This window comes from Cydia strobilella, chromosome Z (genome assembly GCF_947568885.1).
Source record: "Cydia strobilella chromosome Z, ilCydStro3.1, whole genome shotgun sequence".
In the NCBI taxonomy this organism is placed as follows: domain Eukaryota; kingdom Metazoa; phylum Arthropoda; class Insecta; order Lepidoptera; family Tortricidae; genus Cydia; species Cydia strobilella.
In genome coordinates, this window is record NC_086068.1 from 47,261,132 (window position 1) to 47,282,167 (window position 21,036).

The 21,036-nt window shown below is 36.0% G+C and overlaps 1 protein-coding gene across 1 annotated transcript in view; it reads right to left on the reverse strand.

Annotated features, from left to right (window-relative positions):
- The window catches only part of LOC134754814 (uncharacterized), a 44,644-nt gene extending 24,324 nt beyond the window's left edge, over positions 1-20,320 (reverse strand). Inside the window, exons 1-4 of the mRNA XM_063691201.1 lie at positions 19,912-20,320; positions 17,382-17,528; positions 16,667-16,762; positions 12,775-12,891 (exon numbers count right to left, since the gene is read on the reverse strand). Of these exons, the coding sequence (XP_063547271.1) occupies positions 12,775-12,891; positions 16,667-16,762; positions 17,382-17,528; positions 19,912-20,195 (644 nt within the window). The 5' untranslated portion in view covers positions 20,196-20,320. The remainder of the gene's footprint in view (positions 1-12,774; positions 12,892-16,666; positions 16,763-17,381; positions 17,529-19,911) is intronic.
- Positions 20,321-21,036: the final 716 nt, after the last annotated feature.

A 21,036-nucleotide genomic window follows, 5' to 3' on the forward strand; every position in this document is an offset into this window, starting at 1 on the left:
CAGTGCCATGAAATTAATCAAGACTATTTTACAGAACCAGATCTTCCTCTGCGTACCATAGATGTCAAATTTTTATGGTCACTTGAGAGCATCGGGATATGTGATTCTCCAAAAACTACATGTGAGGAAGAAGCCGTTCAGCATTTTAACGAGACTGTCAAATACAGTGAAGGAAGGTACCAGGTCAAGTGGCCGTGGATAGAGTATCCTCCAAAATTGCCTACTAATTTTGGACTTGCCTTTGGAAGATTAAAGGGTGTATTACGAAGATCAAATAAAGAAGTCATGACGGAGTATGAGAAAATTTTAAAGGAACAGCTTGAAGCTAACATAATAGAAGTCGTGGATCCTACCATTCCTGGTGACCATCCAGTTCACTATCTGCCCTTTCATATGGTTCAACAGAAGGATAAAAAGGGTCGGCTAGTCTATGATGCTTCAGCTAAGCTAAAAAAACGAGAAAAGCTTGAATGAGTGCTTATACAGAGGTCCGAACATGCTGGAAGACCTTACAGGATTGATACTGAAATTTAGAATTGGGAAAATTGCTATCACCGCCGATGTTGAAAAGGCTTTTCTTCAAGTTGGTCTACAAGAAGAGGACAAGGATGTAACCAGGTTTCTCTGGGTCAAAGATTTGAATAAGGAACTGACTGAAGACAATATCATGCAATATAGGTTCTGCAGAGTGCCTTTTGGAGTAATATCAAGCCCTTTTCTCTTAGCGGCAACAATTCGATATCACATTTCAAGGACTAACAAAAGTCTTCTTCCAGTGATAGCAGATAAATGTTATGTAGACAATTTAGTGACGTCAGTTCAATCAAGAGAAGAGGCTCTCAATTTGTATGCTCAAACAACAAACTCATTTAAAGAATTAGGAATGAACATACGAGACTGGATGTCTAATGACAAAGATTTTGTAGACAAAATTCCCAAGCAAAAGAGAGCTAAACAGGAAAGTGAAATGAAGATCCTCGGTTTGGTATGGAATTTGGAAAATGACACTCTACGGCTCAAAATGAATAACGAAACCTTTGAGAGCGAGATCACAGACAGAGGCATTACAAAGAAAGGAGTCTTGAGAGTGCTGGCCCGTCTGTATGATCCATGCGGCTTTGTATCACCGCTCATGCTACCAGGAAAACTCTTGTTCCAGGAGATTTGCACTAGAAAGTTTAAATGGGATGAGATTCTGCCTGAACACTTGTCGACATCATGGAGGAGCATAATTGAGAATTTAAAAGCTGTTAAGAATGTAGAACTGCCAAGACATGTCGCAAGTGGATCAAAGTCAGAATGCACGAAGTATGAACTACATTGCTTCACTGACGCATCTATGAATGCATATGCAGCAGTCGTTTATCTGCGAGTCATAACTGAAAAGCAAGTATCAACTTCTTTTCTCATGTCAAAATGTAGAGTAACCCCAGCAGAAGACAAAAGTGATCTCAAAATTCCTAGACTTGAATTGCTAGGGTATCTGATAGGAAGTAGACTTCTGAGGTATGTTGAAAGCCACATAGACCTAAATATATGCAAGATATATTTGTGGACGGATAGTCGAGTTGTCATAGCTTGGATCAAATCAAGTAGACTACTTCCACCATTTGTATCGAGACGAGTCAATGAGATCAAGCAAATTAAGGACAGCTTAGGTGCAGAGCTGCGCTATGTCAACTCAAAAGAAAACCCTGCAGACATAGCTACCAGACCAGAATTGTGGCATCATAAACAGGATCTATGGCTCCATGGTCCAGATTTTCTTCTAAAAGAGCAAAGTGATTGGCCTAAGGAGCAGAGGAAGGAAGAAATGTGCTTGGCCGGGAGGGCTCTGGACACGGTGGATGGTCCAGAGATGACAATTAAAGGCTATGAAGACCAAGATAATGATCTTAACCTTTCTGAAATGGAGGCTATTCCTGCAGCCACTACACTTCATGAAAGTTTGGATTCTATGCAAAACCCCTCAGATGAAGAAAAGTGTGAAGAGACAGTGACTGAGATAAAGAAGTTGCAAGAAAAATTCTTTGCAGAAGAAGTTTCAGGAAAGGTGACTAGTTTGTCACGGAACTTAGGTATCTTTGTAGACGAAGATGGGATCTTAAGATGTAAAGGAAGATTCGCAAATGCTAATTTATCCTATGATAAGAGATATCCCATTCTGATTCCTAAGAAATCACCCTTCACAACCCAGATAATACTTAAGACGCATAGAGCCAACTACCATGTTGGGGTCCCACACACGCTAAGTATATTACGCGAAAAGTATTGGATCCCTCATGGGCGAGCCCAAGTACAGAAAGCTCTGAAGAGATGTTCGCAGTGTGAGAAGTATTCTGGAGGTCCTTACAAACTGCCACCACCACCTGCACTACCCAGTGAAAGGGTTAATTATAGCTCTCCATTTACCTTTACTGGATTAGACTACCTGGGTCCAGTATTAGTGGAAACAAATACTGGCAGAGAAAAACGATGGATTTGTCTTATGACATGTCTAGCAGTTCGTGCTGTACATTTGGAGTTGGTCAAGGCTTTGACGGCTGAGGAGTGCTTGCTAGCGATACGCCGGTTCGTAGCGGCTAGAGGATCACCTAAAGTATTGATATCTGACAATGCACTACAGTTCAAGCTAACAAGTGAAGTACTAATCCATTCATACTGCCAGGAGAAACATATCAAGTGGAAATTCATCACGCAGCTTGCACCCTGGCAAGGCGGCTTTTACGAAAGATTAGTTGCACTGGTAAAGCATTGTTTAAAGCGCACACTTGATAAGCATTTATTAACAGACGGTCAAATGCATACAGTAGTAAAGGAGATTGAGGCTGTATTGAACACAAGACCTTTGACTGTAGTGGGTTCTGACCCAGAGGGAGTGCTACGACCAGCTGATTTTCTGTCTCTAGGTCAGTGTCTAGAAATAAACCCAGAACTTGGTGAGGGAACCTCACAAGGCACCAATACCAAAGTCGACTTGGTTGAAGGCTGGAAGAGAGGTCAGAGGATTCTTAACGAGTATAAAGAGATGTTCACCAATCAGTACCTACCGAGTCTGCGGGAAAGATTCAGCCATTCTCATAAACAACAGCGAGTGATTTCAAAGAAGTCGCCTGAAGTTGGTGACATTGTACAAATTAAGAACGATTCCAAAAATAGAATCAATTGGAAGGTTGGTAAAATCTCAAATTTAATCCGAAGCCGTGATGGTGAATGCCGAGCAGCCAAAGTGGTAGTTGGGAATACAGAGTTTACGAGATCCATAGCCCATCTGTATCCGTTAGAGTCTGAGACATACGGCCCAATAGATTATGCACAACTACCATTACAAGAAAACGAGATGGCAGAGACACCAAATGAGCATATGGAGATGGTTGAAACTATGGAACCCATAAGAGTATCAGAAACGATAGTGTCACCCGAGCCCGAGATGGAAATTGATGAGCTAACAATCCCTACTGAATCGGTAACCGAGAAAGAAGTTTCTGTGTTAGATTCTGAAAGTAGTCCTACGCAAACTGAGCAAGCTCCCGCTGCTGATACATACGAGGCAGAAGTGAGAGAGCCAAGAGTTATGGAAGAACGGCCAGAGGAGGCGACAAGAGTAAGGCGGAACGCTGCCATTTGGGCTAGAGAACGAATAGCCGAATGGACGCGTCAGCTAATGACGCTACTTATGTAATTTTTTCGCCCTCGGGAGTGTCGCGGAGATCGCGAAGTCTGTTATTGTGGTATGTATCCTATCTGTCACTCTTAGCGTACTTTTCACTGGTAACACTGGCGATCGAGGTCGGCCAGTGTTATAGGTGACGGTGGGAGCAAGATGGCGGGAACGAGTGGAGACAAGTTGAGAAAGGTCGTCTGAATGCTGGTACGTAACACGTGGTGTCGTCATGTCGTGAGTGCATTCAGGTACAGGAGACTCTTGGTAAGCGAAACATATCTATATTTTGTGATATATAGATATTGCAGTGACCTTGAATTAACGAGAGAGACTTGAGATATGCTTGAGATAGAGCTGAGTTAAAGAATTGTTATTCTTTGTGTGTCGCTCGAGTTTGAATGTAACAAGTGAGGTGGCTGGAGGTTATCGGTTTGAGTTACTGGAGGTTTCTTATGGAGGCTGATGGATGAGCTGTAGGGGTTGTTGTGGAGGCTCGTCGGGGACCACATGGTTCCCACCTCAGTACTCATCGCATGAGGTTGAGAAGAGTAATACCTATGAGATGCGGGATGCACGATGAGTTCTCTTGTCGAGATTCAGTTGTGCCGTGCATCCACTGATACAAGCCACGGGACTTGGGGCCCTTCTAATCTCCCTGAGAGTGTTGAGGTTACATTCATAACAAGAGAATAAGAGATATGAGATTGAGAGTAGATGGAATTGTGCGCCCATCGAGTGTTGATTCCTGGTCAGTGCAATAGCTATTTTATACTATGCTTTGTATTCGTAGAGATCCATGTAGCGAGGTTATCATTACATCCCCCTTGGAGTAAAATTCCGCTACAGCATTCTCCATCCTGTCATAAAAAAAAGATGTCCCAAAATGTTCATTCCATTACGTCACGTTTTCGTGTGAACAATTTTTTCACTTGTATGTGCGTGACGTAGTGGAAAGTACGATTTTCATACAAACTTTTGGGACATTTTTTTATCATCAGAATCGAATATGCTAGTTATTCTGAGCTGAAAGAACCCAAAATCACCATGATTTGTGAGAAACAGTTTTCAATATTTATTTTAGAAAACGCCCAGGTACGAACCAATTAGCCGATCGCTTAGGTAAATTAGTCAGGCCTACAAACTTATCTGAACAGACGGAGGTGTGGCCAGAATCGCGTCCCCTTGCGTAATATTAGTACGGCATGGTTAGTCCCAATTTTTTCACCCGCATACATAAGATGATAAAATTATACGATGATGCAAGTAGGTGGGTAATATATAACAATAACATAATTTTAGATGGCGTATTAAGGGGGACGCGAGTCGTATTAACCGTCAAAATTGTATGAAAACAGGCCTAAAGTTGCAGGGACCGGCGTAAAACGGCGTATTATGCGGGAAATCATATTAAACATGATCGTATTAAGCGGGTTCTACTGTAGTAGTAATTTAGCTAAATTCGTTGAAGGTTGTAATCAAGTTTATAAATATCATAAAATTAAAATCTCGCTCATAAAATGGACCTAGATATTCTAGTATAGATAATGACATAGCGTAAGTATTGTATTATAATGACAGCCGAGTAATGTATTTACAATATAGTTGACAATAACATGCAAATATAATTAATGATAATGAATCATGAACTACTACTAAGAAATCGCTGAGCAAGTTGTTGAGATGATAAAACTACAACACGAACATGAGAATGGATCGCTCGCAGTAATGTAAGTTTACGGATAATTTTACTATGATATTATTTTATTCGCTTTGCGGCATGCAGCAACAATCAGTTGATGTTGATGATTGAATACAAGATATCTGTGTACGAGATATTAAAAAATAATGATCAGTTCGCAAGTGCTAGAGTTCAATGCGCTTCTATAATGCCAGTCCAGACGGAAACAATTTTTTGCCAATCTGATTAAATTGTCTGATCAAATCAGGCGGTGTGGATGCAAACGCCAATTTGGCTCACCGATTACGACCGCACAAATACAAATAATCGTAATCGGGACCGCCGTTTATGACCGATATTACGATAAGAATGCCAATTTGTGACGCTAGTATTCCCGTTTGGGGGCAGTTTTTTAATTTAGAGCAAGCGCTCAAATCAAATATCACCAATACCACCGTAAATCTAAAATTGATCAAAGCGGTCGATTTGAGCATCCCGTCTGGACTGGCCTTTAGTTTCTGTTTTTTATCAGACCAAGGCACATCCCACAGGACTTCAATGACTCGACCGGAATTTCCTGGTCACGGAATAAATTGAGGTATTGTTTATGATATCTGTTTTTTTGTATAGAAAAACGAAAAACCAAATGATGTAAGACTTAAAACCAGGTGCCCGAGAGCCTACCGCGAATCACTTTCGACGTGTTGCCTCTCTGTCGCACTTGTAAATTCGTACGTAAATGTGACAGGGCGGCAATGCGTCGAACGTGGTTCGCGGTAGGCCCTCTGGATATATTCCGGTCCATAATCTCAGCCCGTGTGAGATGCGACTTAGTCAACAGCCAATAACTTGTTATCGGTAAGTTAAAAAAAATGTGCATTATAATATTTTTTAATAAACTGTATGCCTTTATCTAAGCGTTATAACTAAAAGAAGAATAAAATCTAGATTTAAATCGTGCTTCGAATTTGACAGCTAAAGCAAAGGTACGTCCGGCCTCGTATATTATTCGGTTACCTAAACCATCAAAGATTTGATTGTATAAAATGTGCAATGTTTGACAGCGGAGAAAGATAGTGGAACGCCATATGATTTGTGCTAACTGATTTGTCAAAAGTGAACTTTTGGCAACCAGAGTTACCGCATAACGTACGGAGCCGTAAAGCGCCATCTACATTGGCTGTCAAATTGGAATTAGTTTTAGACTTTACATACTTACATAATACAATCGACGAAACTATGCCATACCAATTTTGAAAATAACATGTAAATTCGATTACTGCATAAATACGAGTAAGTATGTATAATACAACAACGCAAAACATATTACGGTATAGTTATCATAACCAGTACCATATACTCCCTACTCGATGGATAGCAATTGATTGGCTCGCTGCGCTCAGTTATCTCTTTTGACACAATAAACTATTCACACATCAAATCATTCTAATACAAAATACTTTCAAGTCTAGTCTTTTGAATTAAGAAGCAATAAGAACTTTAAAAAAAAAGTAATCAATGTTTCATCCGTCTCATCAATAAATACCAATGCAATGCCTAAAAAACGAATGACGCCAGACAATACATGCAAAACAACGATATAATATATATTTTTGGCCGTTTACGGAAAGGCCACAATAGAAAAGGTTATGAATTTAGTCGTAAAATGTCATATAATACGATATTTCACTAAAAATCTTTTTAATTATTTGGCTGAATGGAAATATCATTTCAACGTTGGCTGTCGTAAACAGAAAAAATTAAAATAAAGTTAAACCGGCGCCCGCTTTTTGCACTCAAAATTTAGTTGTATCAAAATATTTCATCTTAAATTGTAACCATAAGTGTTTTCGTATGAAATCAGTTATTGTGATGAATTTTTGTAATGTATTTATCATCGTTGAACGTAATATATTAGTGCAGAATTAAAAATATCATTCAAGTTTAAGGCAAAATTCGTAACGTGTTTAATACTCATGTAACAAATATTTGTTTTGTTGTGATTTTATTCGCAAATGTATTAAAAAATGTCGTTCATGGTACGTGCGAAAGTGTTATTATTTACTCGTCCCTTGTCATTTATTCGCCAACGGCTCATATAACACTTGTAAAACTTGTTATTCCTTATTTTAGCTTATATAATACAGTACCGGCCGATAATATATCACCTTTTGAGTGTTTTTGTATGAGCTTGTATAGAGTAAACAATATAAGTTAGTTTGTAAATTTCATATTTTACTAGTCATTTTATACAAATATATGATGCATATTGAAATGAAATACTGTGAATTGCAATACGATACTCAGCATATTACTAAAACACCTCTAGTAAAAAAAAATAGTTAAAATACATTTAAAAAAAAAACAAGAATAAACCATTACATGAGACCAATTTTTCTCATCGCCCGTACAAAGGAATACTACTAGACTACCTAAAGCAGTAAGGTGGAAGTCACTCACAAATATAAAAAAGAAAGTTACACCGTAAAAACATGGTGATATATTATTGGCCGGTACTGAATGTACTTACGTAATATCTTTTAGAAAGAGCGAAATTAAATACTACAGCTTTTGATCTACGCTATGCCTATGACTGACAATTTGACGTCATCAAGATCACGTGACAGCTTAGAGCGTTTTTGCGCGAAATATTAACACTAAACTAATTAAACTCGATTTTTTATTTAAAATTTAAAAAAAAAATCAATATTTTTTTTGTAATAATTTCGTGTATCTATAAAATCAACACAATTCCAAAAACTTGTCAACATCCCTATCGGGTCATTTTTATCATCGAATCTGATGACACACATGTAACCTTGATTTCTAACCAAAAAATAGATTATTCAAGTGCTTCAAATACTTTTAATATTCGTTTGATTCTGTAGTCAAAGGGAATTCTTGTATTAGTAAGAATATATTACTTAAAACGTTAATACTTAAATAATTTGCTGCTCATGCACAAACATGCAGAGTCATGTTAACGGACGTGTGAGTTACGTACACTACACAACATACAAGTGTACATACAACTGCATGCCTCTCATTTCTACATAGCACAGTCGGATTAAGTCTCATCTCGAAATCCTTCCAAAGATATGAAATTTGGTATGTATGTTAATTAAAGGTCTCTTTTTCATGTCCACACTATTTGACATTTGGGGACCTCGAGGAATCGCAGCCATGTTGGAAAATGTGTACCATCCTGGAAAAATTTCCGTTTTACTCTAAATATACGTTCTCTATGAAAATATGGTGTAAGGCAACATTAAAGCTTATTAAATTCTACACAAAAAAGTCCTAGATAACTTTGCGGAAAAAATACATCTTGTTATAAAAAATAATAGCTGAATCCAGATTTAGCGCTTATACCCACCCTTTCAGGGGATATTCTCTTAATATGAAACTTGGAGGAATATGAATTCCACTTTTGTCTATACATTTGTACACGTTCTACTCCAATATCAACATTTTACTCGACAGCGACTTAAACGGAAAGTAGGGTTATGGGTTTAAATACTGAAAATCAGTACAACCTGTAGCTCAGGATACTGGACGGATTTTTTTAAATGACATCGGTAGATTCCTCTTGCCCTTCACAACCTGTTTACACCTGTTTTGTTGAAGAAGAATTAATACAGCCGCCTTGAGAGGACGCCGAATAGTAAATCATATTTTTACTTCTAGCGCCTATACTATTGAGTGGATTTCAATAAAATAGACATCAGTAGATCCATAATTGGTACTCGAGTGCTATGCAATACAAATTTACTAAAATAAATGGAGGAAAAATGTGTAAAACTTAAAAATGTGACTACAAAAACAGATTTTAGGTCTTAAATGGGGTCTAAACAATAGTGACAGTAATGGAATTTGAAACCTACAATTTCAGGGATCCCTGTTTGCGTGTCATAAAACTGGAGCTTCGGGGACCACGGGGATCATACGCCATCTTGAAAAGTATAAGTCTTTTTTGATTTTTCTGTTTTTCTCGGAATATCTGGGTTTAATGTGAATACTGTGTATAGCGAAACAAAAGCTTATTAGGTTCTACACATAAAAGGTAAAAACACCATGTCCCTAAAACGGAGCTTTCTTCTAGAAATATGGCTCAGAAGTCAAAAGGTTATACTTAATCATCTCCTACTAAAATTTTATTTTAAGATGGGTCAGAAAAAAATACTTGTACAATTTTTTTACCAATTTTTGGAACACAAAAACATTATCTACCCAACCACGAAAAAAAAAATGTGTGGAAACTTGTAAGCTTCCCTTGTAACTTGTAAGCCCTATTTCTAGAAAAAGGCTTCGTTTTTGGGACATGGTGTTGTATAACTTTTTAGTGTGGAATTTAATAAGTTTTCTTTTCGCCATAGACAGTCATTCACATTAAACCCAGATATTCCGAGAAAAAAAGAAAAACCAAAAAAGACTTATACTTTTCAAGATGGCGTTTAATCCCCGTGGTCCCCGAAGCTTCAATATTATGACACGCAAACAGGGATCCCTGAAATTGTAGGTGTCAAATTTCGTTACTGTCACTATTGTTTAAACCCCATTTAAACCCTAAAATCTGTTTTTGTAGTCACATTTTTAAGTTTTACACATTTTTCCTCCATTTATTTTAGTAAATTTGTATAGGCTATTTGACTAATTTTTGAAAATGGTTTTAATTGATTGTTTATGACTTAATAATTACACTACATTGATATTTCCGTGAAATTTCCTGTATTAAATATAAAAAATCAATGTTAAAGTTTATTTATTTTGAACGCGCCTTAAACGCTGTTTTTGCAAAGGGGCTAATCACGTGACACGTGTGACGTCACACGCGAGTAAACTCAGTCAATGACCTTAGTAAATCTTATGGTTTATGTGCATTGAATTGATTATTTCACTGTAAAATGGTATATAAATGGTGTATAGTGCCGCAATGTTCAAGTACGACTATAAAAAATCCAGATAAATTGTTTGTTTCCGTTCCAACGAATTCCAAAAAAAGAAAAATGTGGTTAAAACTAGCGCGAAGAGACCCAAAGAGCATTTTAGCGCATACAAATGTTTTTATGTGTGAAGACCACTTCGATGTAAGTAATATTTAACTGTAAATAAATATGGTAGTTAAAGCAGCGGATTTTGTTGTATTTAACGAAACAAGATCTAGGTATTTAGTGTATTACTACATAACCTCATAACATAGCTCTTTCAGCATTAGTAGGTAGTTAGTAGCATACTTTTTCTTTTAAACTAAAGTGCAGTGATTCTCGTCATCGTATTCTGTATATATATCGTCGTCGTATTCGTATCATCGAAATCGAAATGTTCGTAAATAAACAATTTCTACGTATACTCACATAGCTGCTTTTACATTTCTAAGTTCCGCAGCATAGTAATCCGGATTATCATTAAAGAAAAGTGCAACCATTGATGCGTCTTATGTCTGGTAGGTTGCCGCTATCAGCTTTCACATATTTCGGCTCCATTTTGAGATTCTTATGAATATTGTGCTAATAGATATACGGATAAATCGGAATATATCAGAAAACTGTGGAACAATAACTAAAATTAACTAAATACAAATAAAACAGTTAAAATACTCAAGGCAATCAAAAATGTTTACGCGCGTGTGACGTCATCCGAGCGTTGACCAATCACAGAGCGTTCACGTCCCTGATGAAATTTCAAAAAATATTAAATTTTCTTTCGTTTATATTCCAAAAACTAAACATAATTTACATTCAAATATAGTGAAATATACTTTATTAGTTTATTATCTTTCAGGATGACAGCAATTCGTTATATATTTTTAATGTTGTCAAATACCCTATTGCATAGCACTCGTGTACCAATTATGGATCTACTGATGTCTATTTTATTGAAATCCACTCAATAGTTTAGGCGCTAGAAGTAAAAATATGATTTATTATTCGGCGTCCTCTCAAGGCGGCTGTATTAATACTCCTTTAATAAAACAGGTGTAAACAGGTTGTGAAGGGCAAGAGGAATCTACCGATATGTCATTTAAAAAAATCCGTCCTGTATCCTGAGCTACAGGTTGTACTGATTTTCAGTATTTAAACCCATAACCCTACTTTCTGTTTAAGTCGCAGTCGAGTAAAATGTTGATTTTGGAGTAGAACGTGTACCAATGTATAGACAAAAGTGGAATTCATATCAGGGACCGGACAACCCTTTCCGCCATAAAACCCTTTCAATGGGCGACACTTAAACACGGCTTACACATTGAAAGACTTTCCCTTTTGAACTGCAAGCCCATTCATACCCTTACCTTTGACTAACCCTTACCGAGAAGCTAACCAAAAATAAGGCTAGCTCTTAATAAGGGTTACCCTTATCTTTAAGCGCTTTTATAAAGGTTTCCCTTTGCGTGAAAGAGACAGGATTAGTATATATCTACGGTAGTGTATGAAAAGAAAAGAAAATACGTGCCTAGTCAAAGAACGCCGCCGTCGCCGCCAACGATCGCTCGGATTCGAAGTAATGTGTGCTTTATGAACAAGGTAGACGACTTAAATTAGCACGCTTATATGCTAAAAGGGAAGCCCTTTATAAGGCTAACCCTTATAAGCAATATGCAAGGTGTTGGTGAGCGGATGATAAGGGTTTTGTAAGGGTATTTGGGCTACCGATTACTCAAGTGTGGTAGCTTTATATAAGGGTTTTTAAAAGCAAAACAAAGGGTTTCGTCTGGCAAAGGGTATGGTGAGTTAAGCCTTATGCAATACCCTTATAAAACCCCGATAAGGGATAGCGGGCCGGTCCCTGATTCATATTCCTCCCAGTTTCATATTAAGAGAATATCCCCTGAAAGGGTATAAGCGCTAAATCTGGATTCAACTATTATTTTCTATAACAAGATGTATTTTTTCCGCAAAGTTATCTAGGACTTTTTTGTGTAGAATTTAATAAGCTTTAATGTTGCCTTACACCATATTTTCATAGAGAACGTATATTTAGAGTAAAACGCAAATTTCTCCAGGATGGTACACATTTTCCAAAATGGCTGCGATTCCTCGAGGTCCCCAAATGTCAAATAGTGTGGACATGAAAAAGAGACCTTTAATTAACATACATACCAAATTTCATATCTTTGGAAGGATTTCGAGGTGAGACTTAATCCGATTGTGCTAACAGTCATTTATTCGAACATTTGTAAAATAAAACCACTTTCCGATGTTGGACTAGCAGAAATTTGTTATTTTTCCGCAATTTCAATGGCAATGCCAATAATAAGAAAGCGTGGAGCTGATTTGGATGATAGTCGGAATATGGTCAGATTAACTCCTCAACGAACAAACGGTGTTTCAGCTCATTAGAAAAAACTTAGGAGGGGATGATAGGCGTGCAAAAGACAGGACGTACAGTCAGCAATAAAATTGTTTTCTAAATCTTTCTTTTTTTCATTATCTACCTTGAATTTCCGCGCGTTCCTAGTCGTCTGGGGCGCACGCTGGGGTACACTTGCTTCATCACTTTACCAAAATCAGCTGTAGAAAGTGGCTTCATGTTGCTACTCATGCAATGCGCTCTGTAAAAATTAAATAAAATAACATGTTTATTGGCAATTCATTGGTGTTTCTAAAAGACAATTTATATAGATTTAATATTTTGTTTTACTAAAAACTTTTTGTTGGTCTAGAAAAATTTGACATTAAAGATGACATTGCCACACTGTGTCATCTTGGTCTGACTTTAACCTAATCAAATTCAGAACTGCCTGTTTTAACTTAGTCTAGTCTGATGTATCTAAGCTAGTGAATTAAATGTGACTTTGTCTATGAAAGTCCTTGTTGTCGTTGGCGCTTACGTTATTATTAATGATCCTGTGGGCTCGGATACCGGTATTTCCTTCATACAATTAAGGCGCTAGTCGCTATTGTTGGCCGTAAACTCTTACTTTCTAGAGTATATATCTGCTTAACGGTTCAACAAAAAATTATGAAAAAAACATATATTAATCTACATTTTATGTACAACATTCCTAACGTTTCCCTGTGACTTATAGTTTCTCCATAAAAGGAACATTACGACAGGCCGTTTTGCGACTAACTTTGCTTATATCTCCTAAACTGTTTATTCGATTAAAGTTATTTTTAAACTAATATAAATGTTTTAACAGGCACTACAAATGCAACGTTTCATAATGTTAAAAAATATATTTTTTTAAAGAAATCGAATATTATTTAACATTTCGTGCTTATGTAGCTCGAAAAAAGCGTGGCCGGCAGTCGTGTGCTAGTTTTGAGACGAGGAGGCTGTGTCGCTCGTCACTCCGTGCCCTCCTTGTCCTCTGTATGCTTGTGCTGAGCCCAAGTGCAATAAAATTGGAGTTATTGTGGCCAAAGACTAACTGCAGAAAGTTGATTTGTTTCTGACGCGCTTTAGCGCCCTTAACACGGTGTTTCGCAGCCTATTATTACGAAAATAATGACAATATTTCCACTTATGTTTGAGAAAGCTTCATTTGAAATATAAAAATAAAAGTTTTCTAATTGATATTTTTTATAAGCTAATCATAAATGAAAGTAGGCATAATCCAAATATAAACTATTTATAAATAATGACCCTTACAATTGATTAAGCCGTTTAGTAAAAAGACCAAAACGGCCTGTCGTATTTTTTTGGCGAAACTATAAATTAAGGCGAAAGGAAAAAATCAAACTTACTACTTACATACCACCGCAACGATAATACGAGTACCTATATGCTATAACGCAATAGTTAGTTCGTATTTTACAAATGTCTTCTTGTTCAGATACGAATAGACCTTGCATTTCGTGGAGGTGGTAAGTTATTATTATTATAATGGTAAATAATACCTCTTTAATTCAGAAACTATATACTTACTTACTGTTACGGTCTAGAGCGTATTTCTTGTAAATGGGTGAACAAAAAGATTATGAAAAAAAAAACGAATCTGTTTATTGTTCAACAATTATAACATTTAATTTTTTTCTTGAAATTTATAGTTTCACCGTAATAAAAATAATACAACGGGCCATTTGGCGGCTAACTTTAGTTATTTCTACTTAACGGCTAAATCAATTAATATTATTATTAAACTAACAATAATGTTTTAACAGCTGACGGTCTTTCCACCGCGATACAACCGGACGACGATTTGTTTTATTAACAATATCATCTAAATTCTAAACTACCATCTGACAAAGTATAATGAAATGGGATGCGATGACTGAAAAGATTTTTTTTACATGTTCATGTGACCAGCTGACGATCCACCGAGATACAACGGGCTGACATTTTTTTTTTATTCACATTAGCATCTAAACTATCATCTGACAAAGTATCAAGTGGGAGGCGATTACAATTTTAATTTTGCGTGTTTTGCTGGCTGCCATTACTCAACCCACCAACGGAGCGGCAGTTGACGTCCACGGGGGTTCATCATACATAGCCGTTAACCACTATATCGGAGTTATTGTGGACATAAAAAAAACTGCAGAGCGCTGATTTGGTTGTGGCGCGCTTGTAATATAATGATGATATACCCACGTAATATTTGAGAAAACTTCGAACTTCGAAAAATAATACTAGTTTAACACTAATAGGTATTAGGTAACAATTCCCAATATTTTTTTTTTTTTTCTTTATTTAGAAATAAACGTCTCTTATATTAATACGTTGTTAAAATATAGGGTAATAGACTTATAGACCTACAGTTTCCTAAAAAATAGTATGAAAACCATGTGAATTATATAAATACTAAATTAAACTAGAAATAGAAATCCAAAACAATGTTACAAAAATACTCTTTCATTTTAACAAAACTAAAACAAGAATGGAAAAAATTAAACAAAAATGGATAAATTGAAAAACAGACAAAAGTGCAATTAAAGTTAATTTTCTAATTAAAGCCTGTTAAAGCCTATTAATACACTTCAAGGTCAGGCGTTTGAAGGTACAAAACTTGTTATAGAAAATATCTAAATTTTATATGTATGTAGACTAGGTAGTAGGTACTTAATTTTATAAGTTAACTATTAATGGCATTATTTATATTAATTTATTGCGGATAAAAAAATGACTATAAAATAAACACACTGTTCGCCTCAATTTAGTACATACCAAGCTAGCTATAAATCTGTCGAATTGACTTAGGTATTTATTTGTAAGAGACAGATAAAACACAAATTAACTAATTGAGGCTTGTAAAGTATAATGCATAAGGGAATATATTTTTATTATAAATTACGACCTTCACTAAACGCATGATCTACTCATACTCAAACGACGAAATATCTGCAAAAGATACACAAATAGGATTATAGCTCCAACCGCGCGCCTCTGGGCTGTAGCTTATTCTTTGAACCTCGTTGTGGTAAATTCACGTACGATCGCAGTGAGCGGGGTGCGGGTACAAAGACGCTGAGACGCTCAAGGACACATCAGCGACTATCGTCTTAACCGGTTAATGATTTCGGTTAATCGTAAACCGTGACTTTTTTGTTTTTTGAATCATTAATTTAATAAATTGAGATAAACACCCATTTTAAAATGAAAATAGAAAAATTTAAAGTATTTAAGAAAGATATTCAGAAAATTGTAAATACCGGTTACGACCCCTGGCTGTAACACAAATGCTAGGACGCGAAACCTAAACGCCAACAAGGTCCCGTTTCATAATGACATAACAAATATACTTGCAATTGATTGTGATAATATTAAGGTAGTATACCTATATTAATAAATCAATATTTGTAACATTTTTACTCTTGACTGTACTAAGTTAATTTCAGACCTACCTTCTAACAAACTGTCTCAGTTATGTGAGACAGTTTGTCAGAAGACATATGTTGACCGGGTTATAGACCGTGATTAGTGTGATTACCTTTTGTCTTGTTTTTGAGCTCCTGATATTTCGACGCAGTTACATGCATCTTGTTCAGGGGTAAACTGAAGATAGCGGGTGGCTCAAAAACAATACAAAAGGTTATCACGGTCTATATCCCGGCTAACATATGTCTAGTGAAACTAACTGTTCGAAACCGTAACTTGTCAGAAGTAATAAATAAATAGTATAAGACAATCTTACACGATCAGACCTTATCCCACAGTAAGCTTAAGAAAACTTGTATTGAGGATTGTGGGTACTAGACGGTGATATACATAATATATAGAGGTCACAAATATCTGAACATGCCTTTATTGTCAAGGCGTTAAGAGTGCGTGTTCAGATATTTTCGCACCTTGGCCGCTCCGATATATCTGATGGCGACTGTACTATTAATAAAAGCAGCCCCTTTAAAAGCAGTGTTGTGTTAGTGGTTGTGGTCAACACTTACATGTATTCATCATACACATCCTGCTTGGGCAATGAGACGTCAGGATCAACTTCCAGATGTGTTTGTATCCATGTTACAGTTTGCTGGAGTTCAGCCCTGTCAAATCATTCATTAAAAAACAAATTAAATTATTTAATGGCACTATAATGTAGGGACAATGAGTGCACAATGGAAAATGTTGTTTTAAAAATAAGTTGTAAACAAATGCTTATGCTTGTTCGTCTATTTTATCATCATATCAGATGGAAGCAAGATGCAGATCTTCATCAACAATCTACATAAGGACTGCCAGGACTGGACATGAGCTACCCTCCCAAGATCTTCAGCCCTGTTTGTTGGGGTTGGGGGTCTTCTTTAGCTTTGCCTATATAAAGCCCATGTTTTCTTAAAACCACCCCAGTTCAAGGTGGTGTTAGGCTGATGATACTACATTATTCGTTTGGCATTGACTAATATGAATTTCATGAAATAAAACTATGAAAACGGATTATATCGCGTATATTGAATTTATAATACATCCCGACGTTTCGAACTCTTTACAGCGTTCGTGGTCAACGGGTGACAATTCAATATACGCGATATAATCCGTTTTCATAGTTTTATTTCATGAGTAACTATCGCGGTAACCGAAGACAATAATATGAATTTATTAAAGAACATTAAAAAATGCATCAGAAATCACACTATATACAAATAAATGAAACAGCACAATTACCTGGAGCCCAGCGGGTTTATTGGCTGCTTGAGTGGATCATGTGGCGGTATGCCGGTGGGCAGCCGCAAGTACAAGAGGAGCCTCTCTGCACCACTCAGAGATTCCACTTCCTCTAACAGCTGGCCAACTCGCTGTCTTCCTTCATGGCTGCAAAACAAATATTTAATTTGTTATTGCTCTAATGTCAAAAACATATAAAGTAGGTAATTAAAGTTATCTGCTTTACCACCTGCCTACTCGTATTTTTAATTTGAACTATATACCACATATATAACGGCGGTTTATGTCCTTTGAGTAGGACAAACGTAGGCACAAGGTTAATCAAGCACAGTAAAACAATATATATTGCAGAAATTTTGTAATAATAAGGTTGTGAAAGTGAAGCATGGGAATACACCAGAGATAATAAAAAAAAATAGTATGCAATTTTTTCATTCCTTCATATTATCGTAGAATTACAAAATCTTCAAGGCATCTCAAGTAATCAAACTGATTATAAATAATACACATCTGTGCACATCATGCACACTGATATCAAAAGGATAGAACAGTCGTAGTAAAAATTTTAAGGTCATAGGTAGAGAGAGAATGTCATATTATACAAACTGATATTTTGATAACTAGTACACAACAAGTCCAAGAATTATAACATAATACATATCTAACATATGTGTATTTAAGAAAATATGAACACAGTAAGGCAGAGAATCCAAAACGGTAGTGTTGTCAGAACAGGTATGAAAGTTGTACCATTTACTTTTTTTCGAAAAGCCAACTTTTGGTTTTTTTTTTTTTCATTTATTTATTAACACAAAGTATATACATTCTACAAACTATGACAGCGAACAAAGCCCCCTAAGGCGTAACTGCCGCTGTAATCGCTCTTATTTACTCTTAAAACTATCTTATATATATTTTTTAAGTTATGGAGTATGTGTTTCATTTCACGAAGTCGGCAAACATGTTTGTTATTGTAGGGTGTTAAAGTCTAGATTCCGAATGTACCCCGCCTTCGTGACATGAGACATTCCTTTAAGTGTGACGAACATACAATTTACTTAACTAAGATATATGGCTTTTAATATTTGTTAACATTTATGTGGGTTGTTACTAATATTATTAAAAGTTACTTAGGTAATTTGTTGAGGATATGTGGTAGCAAATATTCCCATCGTCTTTTCCATATGTATTAACACACATTGGTAGAACAAATCGAGGCAAGTAGGATAACTTTCTTAAATGCTGAGGTCTACAGTTTTTATTTAGACTTCCTAGGTTTATAATCTCATCATTGATTATTGCTATATCAATTTTCTTGTGTATACTAATAATTTTACAATATTTTAATACTTCTTCATGGCTGCCTATTTTTCCTCTTACATTGTTTGGGACGATCGTCTTTAATAAACTTAGCTGTAGTCTGTATATTTTATTTATGTAGGTTTTAAACGTTCTACCGTAACTACTTAACCCATAATCAATAATGGATTGCGCTAGCGCCATATATAACATTCTGAGTATCTTGTAAGGTATTTTAAATTTTAACTACAAATTTTGCCAGAACCGATCTTAGTTTGTTACATACGTTTTTAGACTCAGAATCTAAAATCTATTGAATGAGACAAAGAAAAAAAGTGTCCCCAGTTATTTTATACAAATTTTGGATGTCAGTTTTGTAACAGTCCCTACAAAATGTATGTGAAACTGCGTTACAAAACTGTAATATTTTTGGGGACAATTTTTTTTTCTTCTTAAATCATTAGTCCTCATGATTCTGAGTAGAAATAACCCAAAAGTTGATGGATTTTGGAAAAAAAGTAAATGGTACACTTAAGTGAAAATGCCCATGCTCACTTTGCAAGTTCCAAATTCTACAGCAACACACAGCATTCTTCTTTTACAAGGGAATCACAAGAAATAGAACATGTAAAGGAAGTGGCAATACAAGAGTAGGAATGCCTGCATTAACGTAGTTTTAAACACAATTATTGAAAACAACTAGTAACCATGTATACACAATGATATTTTGATGTTAAATATGAATATTATATTATCCTGGCTGTGGCCTACGCCACAGAGGCGACTACTATTACTAATATGTAATTGTTAAAGAACAATCATATAATGTAATTAATTAAGAATTGTTTAAGTATAAAGTAACTACATAATTAAATTGTAAGTTAAGCTATTGTAAGGTAGTAATAGTAGAAATAAAGGCTATTTTTATTTATTTTATTTTATTTATTATATTATCCATTCAGCTCCAAGAGCAAATTTAAAAAAATTACCAATAACTCAATAATTGAATATGATACTACTATATATAATTTAATAAAGATACCAATTATATCACAAATATATTGATATATATTGATAAACAAGTATTTACTATTTAATTTTACTGTGTGTCAGACAGTACTATGGTAAATTCTTTAAATTGCTGTGGTTTTAATCGTAAATTACTAACACCACAATTTATTTATGAATATATCTGACAGAAATTAATGATGTTATGGTAAAGTTAGATCACCTGAGGGTGTTCTCGATAAATTGTTGCATGGAAGCAATTTTTTCAGAGTCCATTCTGGGCTCTTTGCTCCTGGAGGGCCCGGCAGTAGGATCCGTGGCAATCGATGGTCCCGGATCTTCGTTTGAAGCGGAAATACTATCTTTATCGTAAGACGCAGTTTGCGTATGTTTTGGATGATTGACATTTTCTTGATGAAGTTTCGCGTCATCCACTTGTTCTCTTTCGGATTTAACATTTTTCACACCATCTTTAGCCCAAGGTTGAAATGGAGCTGTGCTATCCATTTTAACCCACGTAGGATATAAAAATAATATTACTAGTTTTCATATTGTACATTTTCTTATCTGATAAATGCGTAACAAAACTCCATCTTGACATTTGATCAGCTGTGCGGTGAGGTGGAGCGAAGGGGGACTAAGGTTTTTTTTTTATATTTGGTAACAAAGGCATCATGGTTATCACTGAGGGTTATCACATTTAAAACTTTCGCGCTTTGATTGAATTTTACAAACGGGTCTATCGCGAATTTATTTTGTTACCTTTATTTACCGACGTTTCGACACAGGTTTCACTGGTCGTGGTCGCGGCTAACTGACGTCCCAGCAAAATGTCAAAACAGAGATTTGTGTGACTACCCCACGAAAAGTGCATTTGAAGTTTGAGGTAGACATCACATTTTCAAACCACCCACTACACATAAATGTTAATTATTGTCAATAGTCCGACACGCAACACTCACAACATCTGCGCACACATCCGAAGATAGATCCCTTGGCTTTAACTTCTGGACCACTGGTCCTCAAGTAAAAACCATCTTCCCTATTAAAATTTCTGGGGTGCTTCTTGATTTCAATCGCTTCTCGCACAACTCGAGGATAAAAATGGCGTTCAGTGGAGACAACTTTTGGTTTATGAGCTCAATCCAGTGATTACCGCCGCATGTAATGTAAGTAGATGTTCGGCGATCGCGGACTTGTGTACTTGACGATTTTTAACTGCCGCTATGTGTTCTTTCACTCTCTCTTGCACACTTCGTTTGGTTTGACCAATGTACACACTTCCGCAACTACATTCTATTTTGTAAACGCCCGGATTTTGGTACGGAATGACATCTTTTGGACTGCG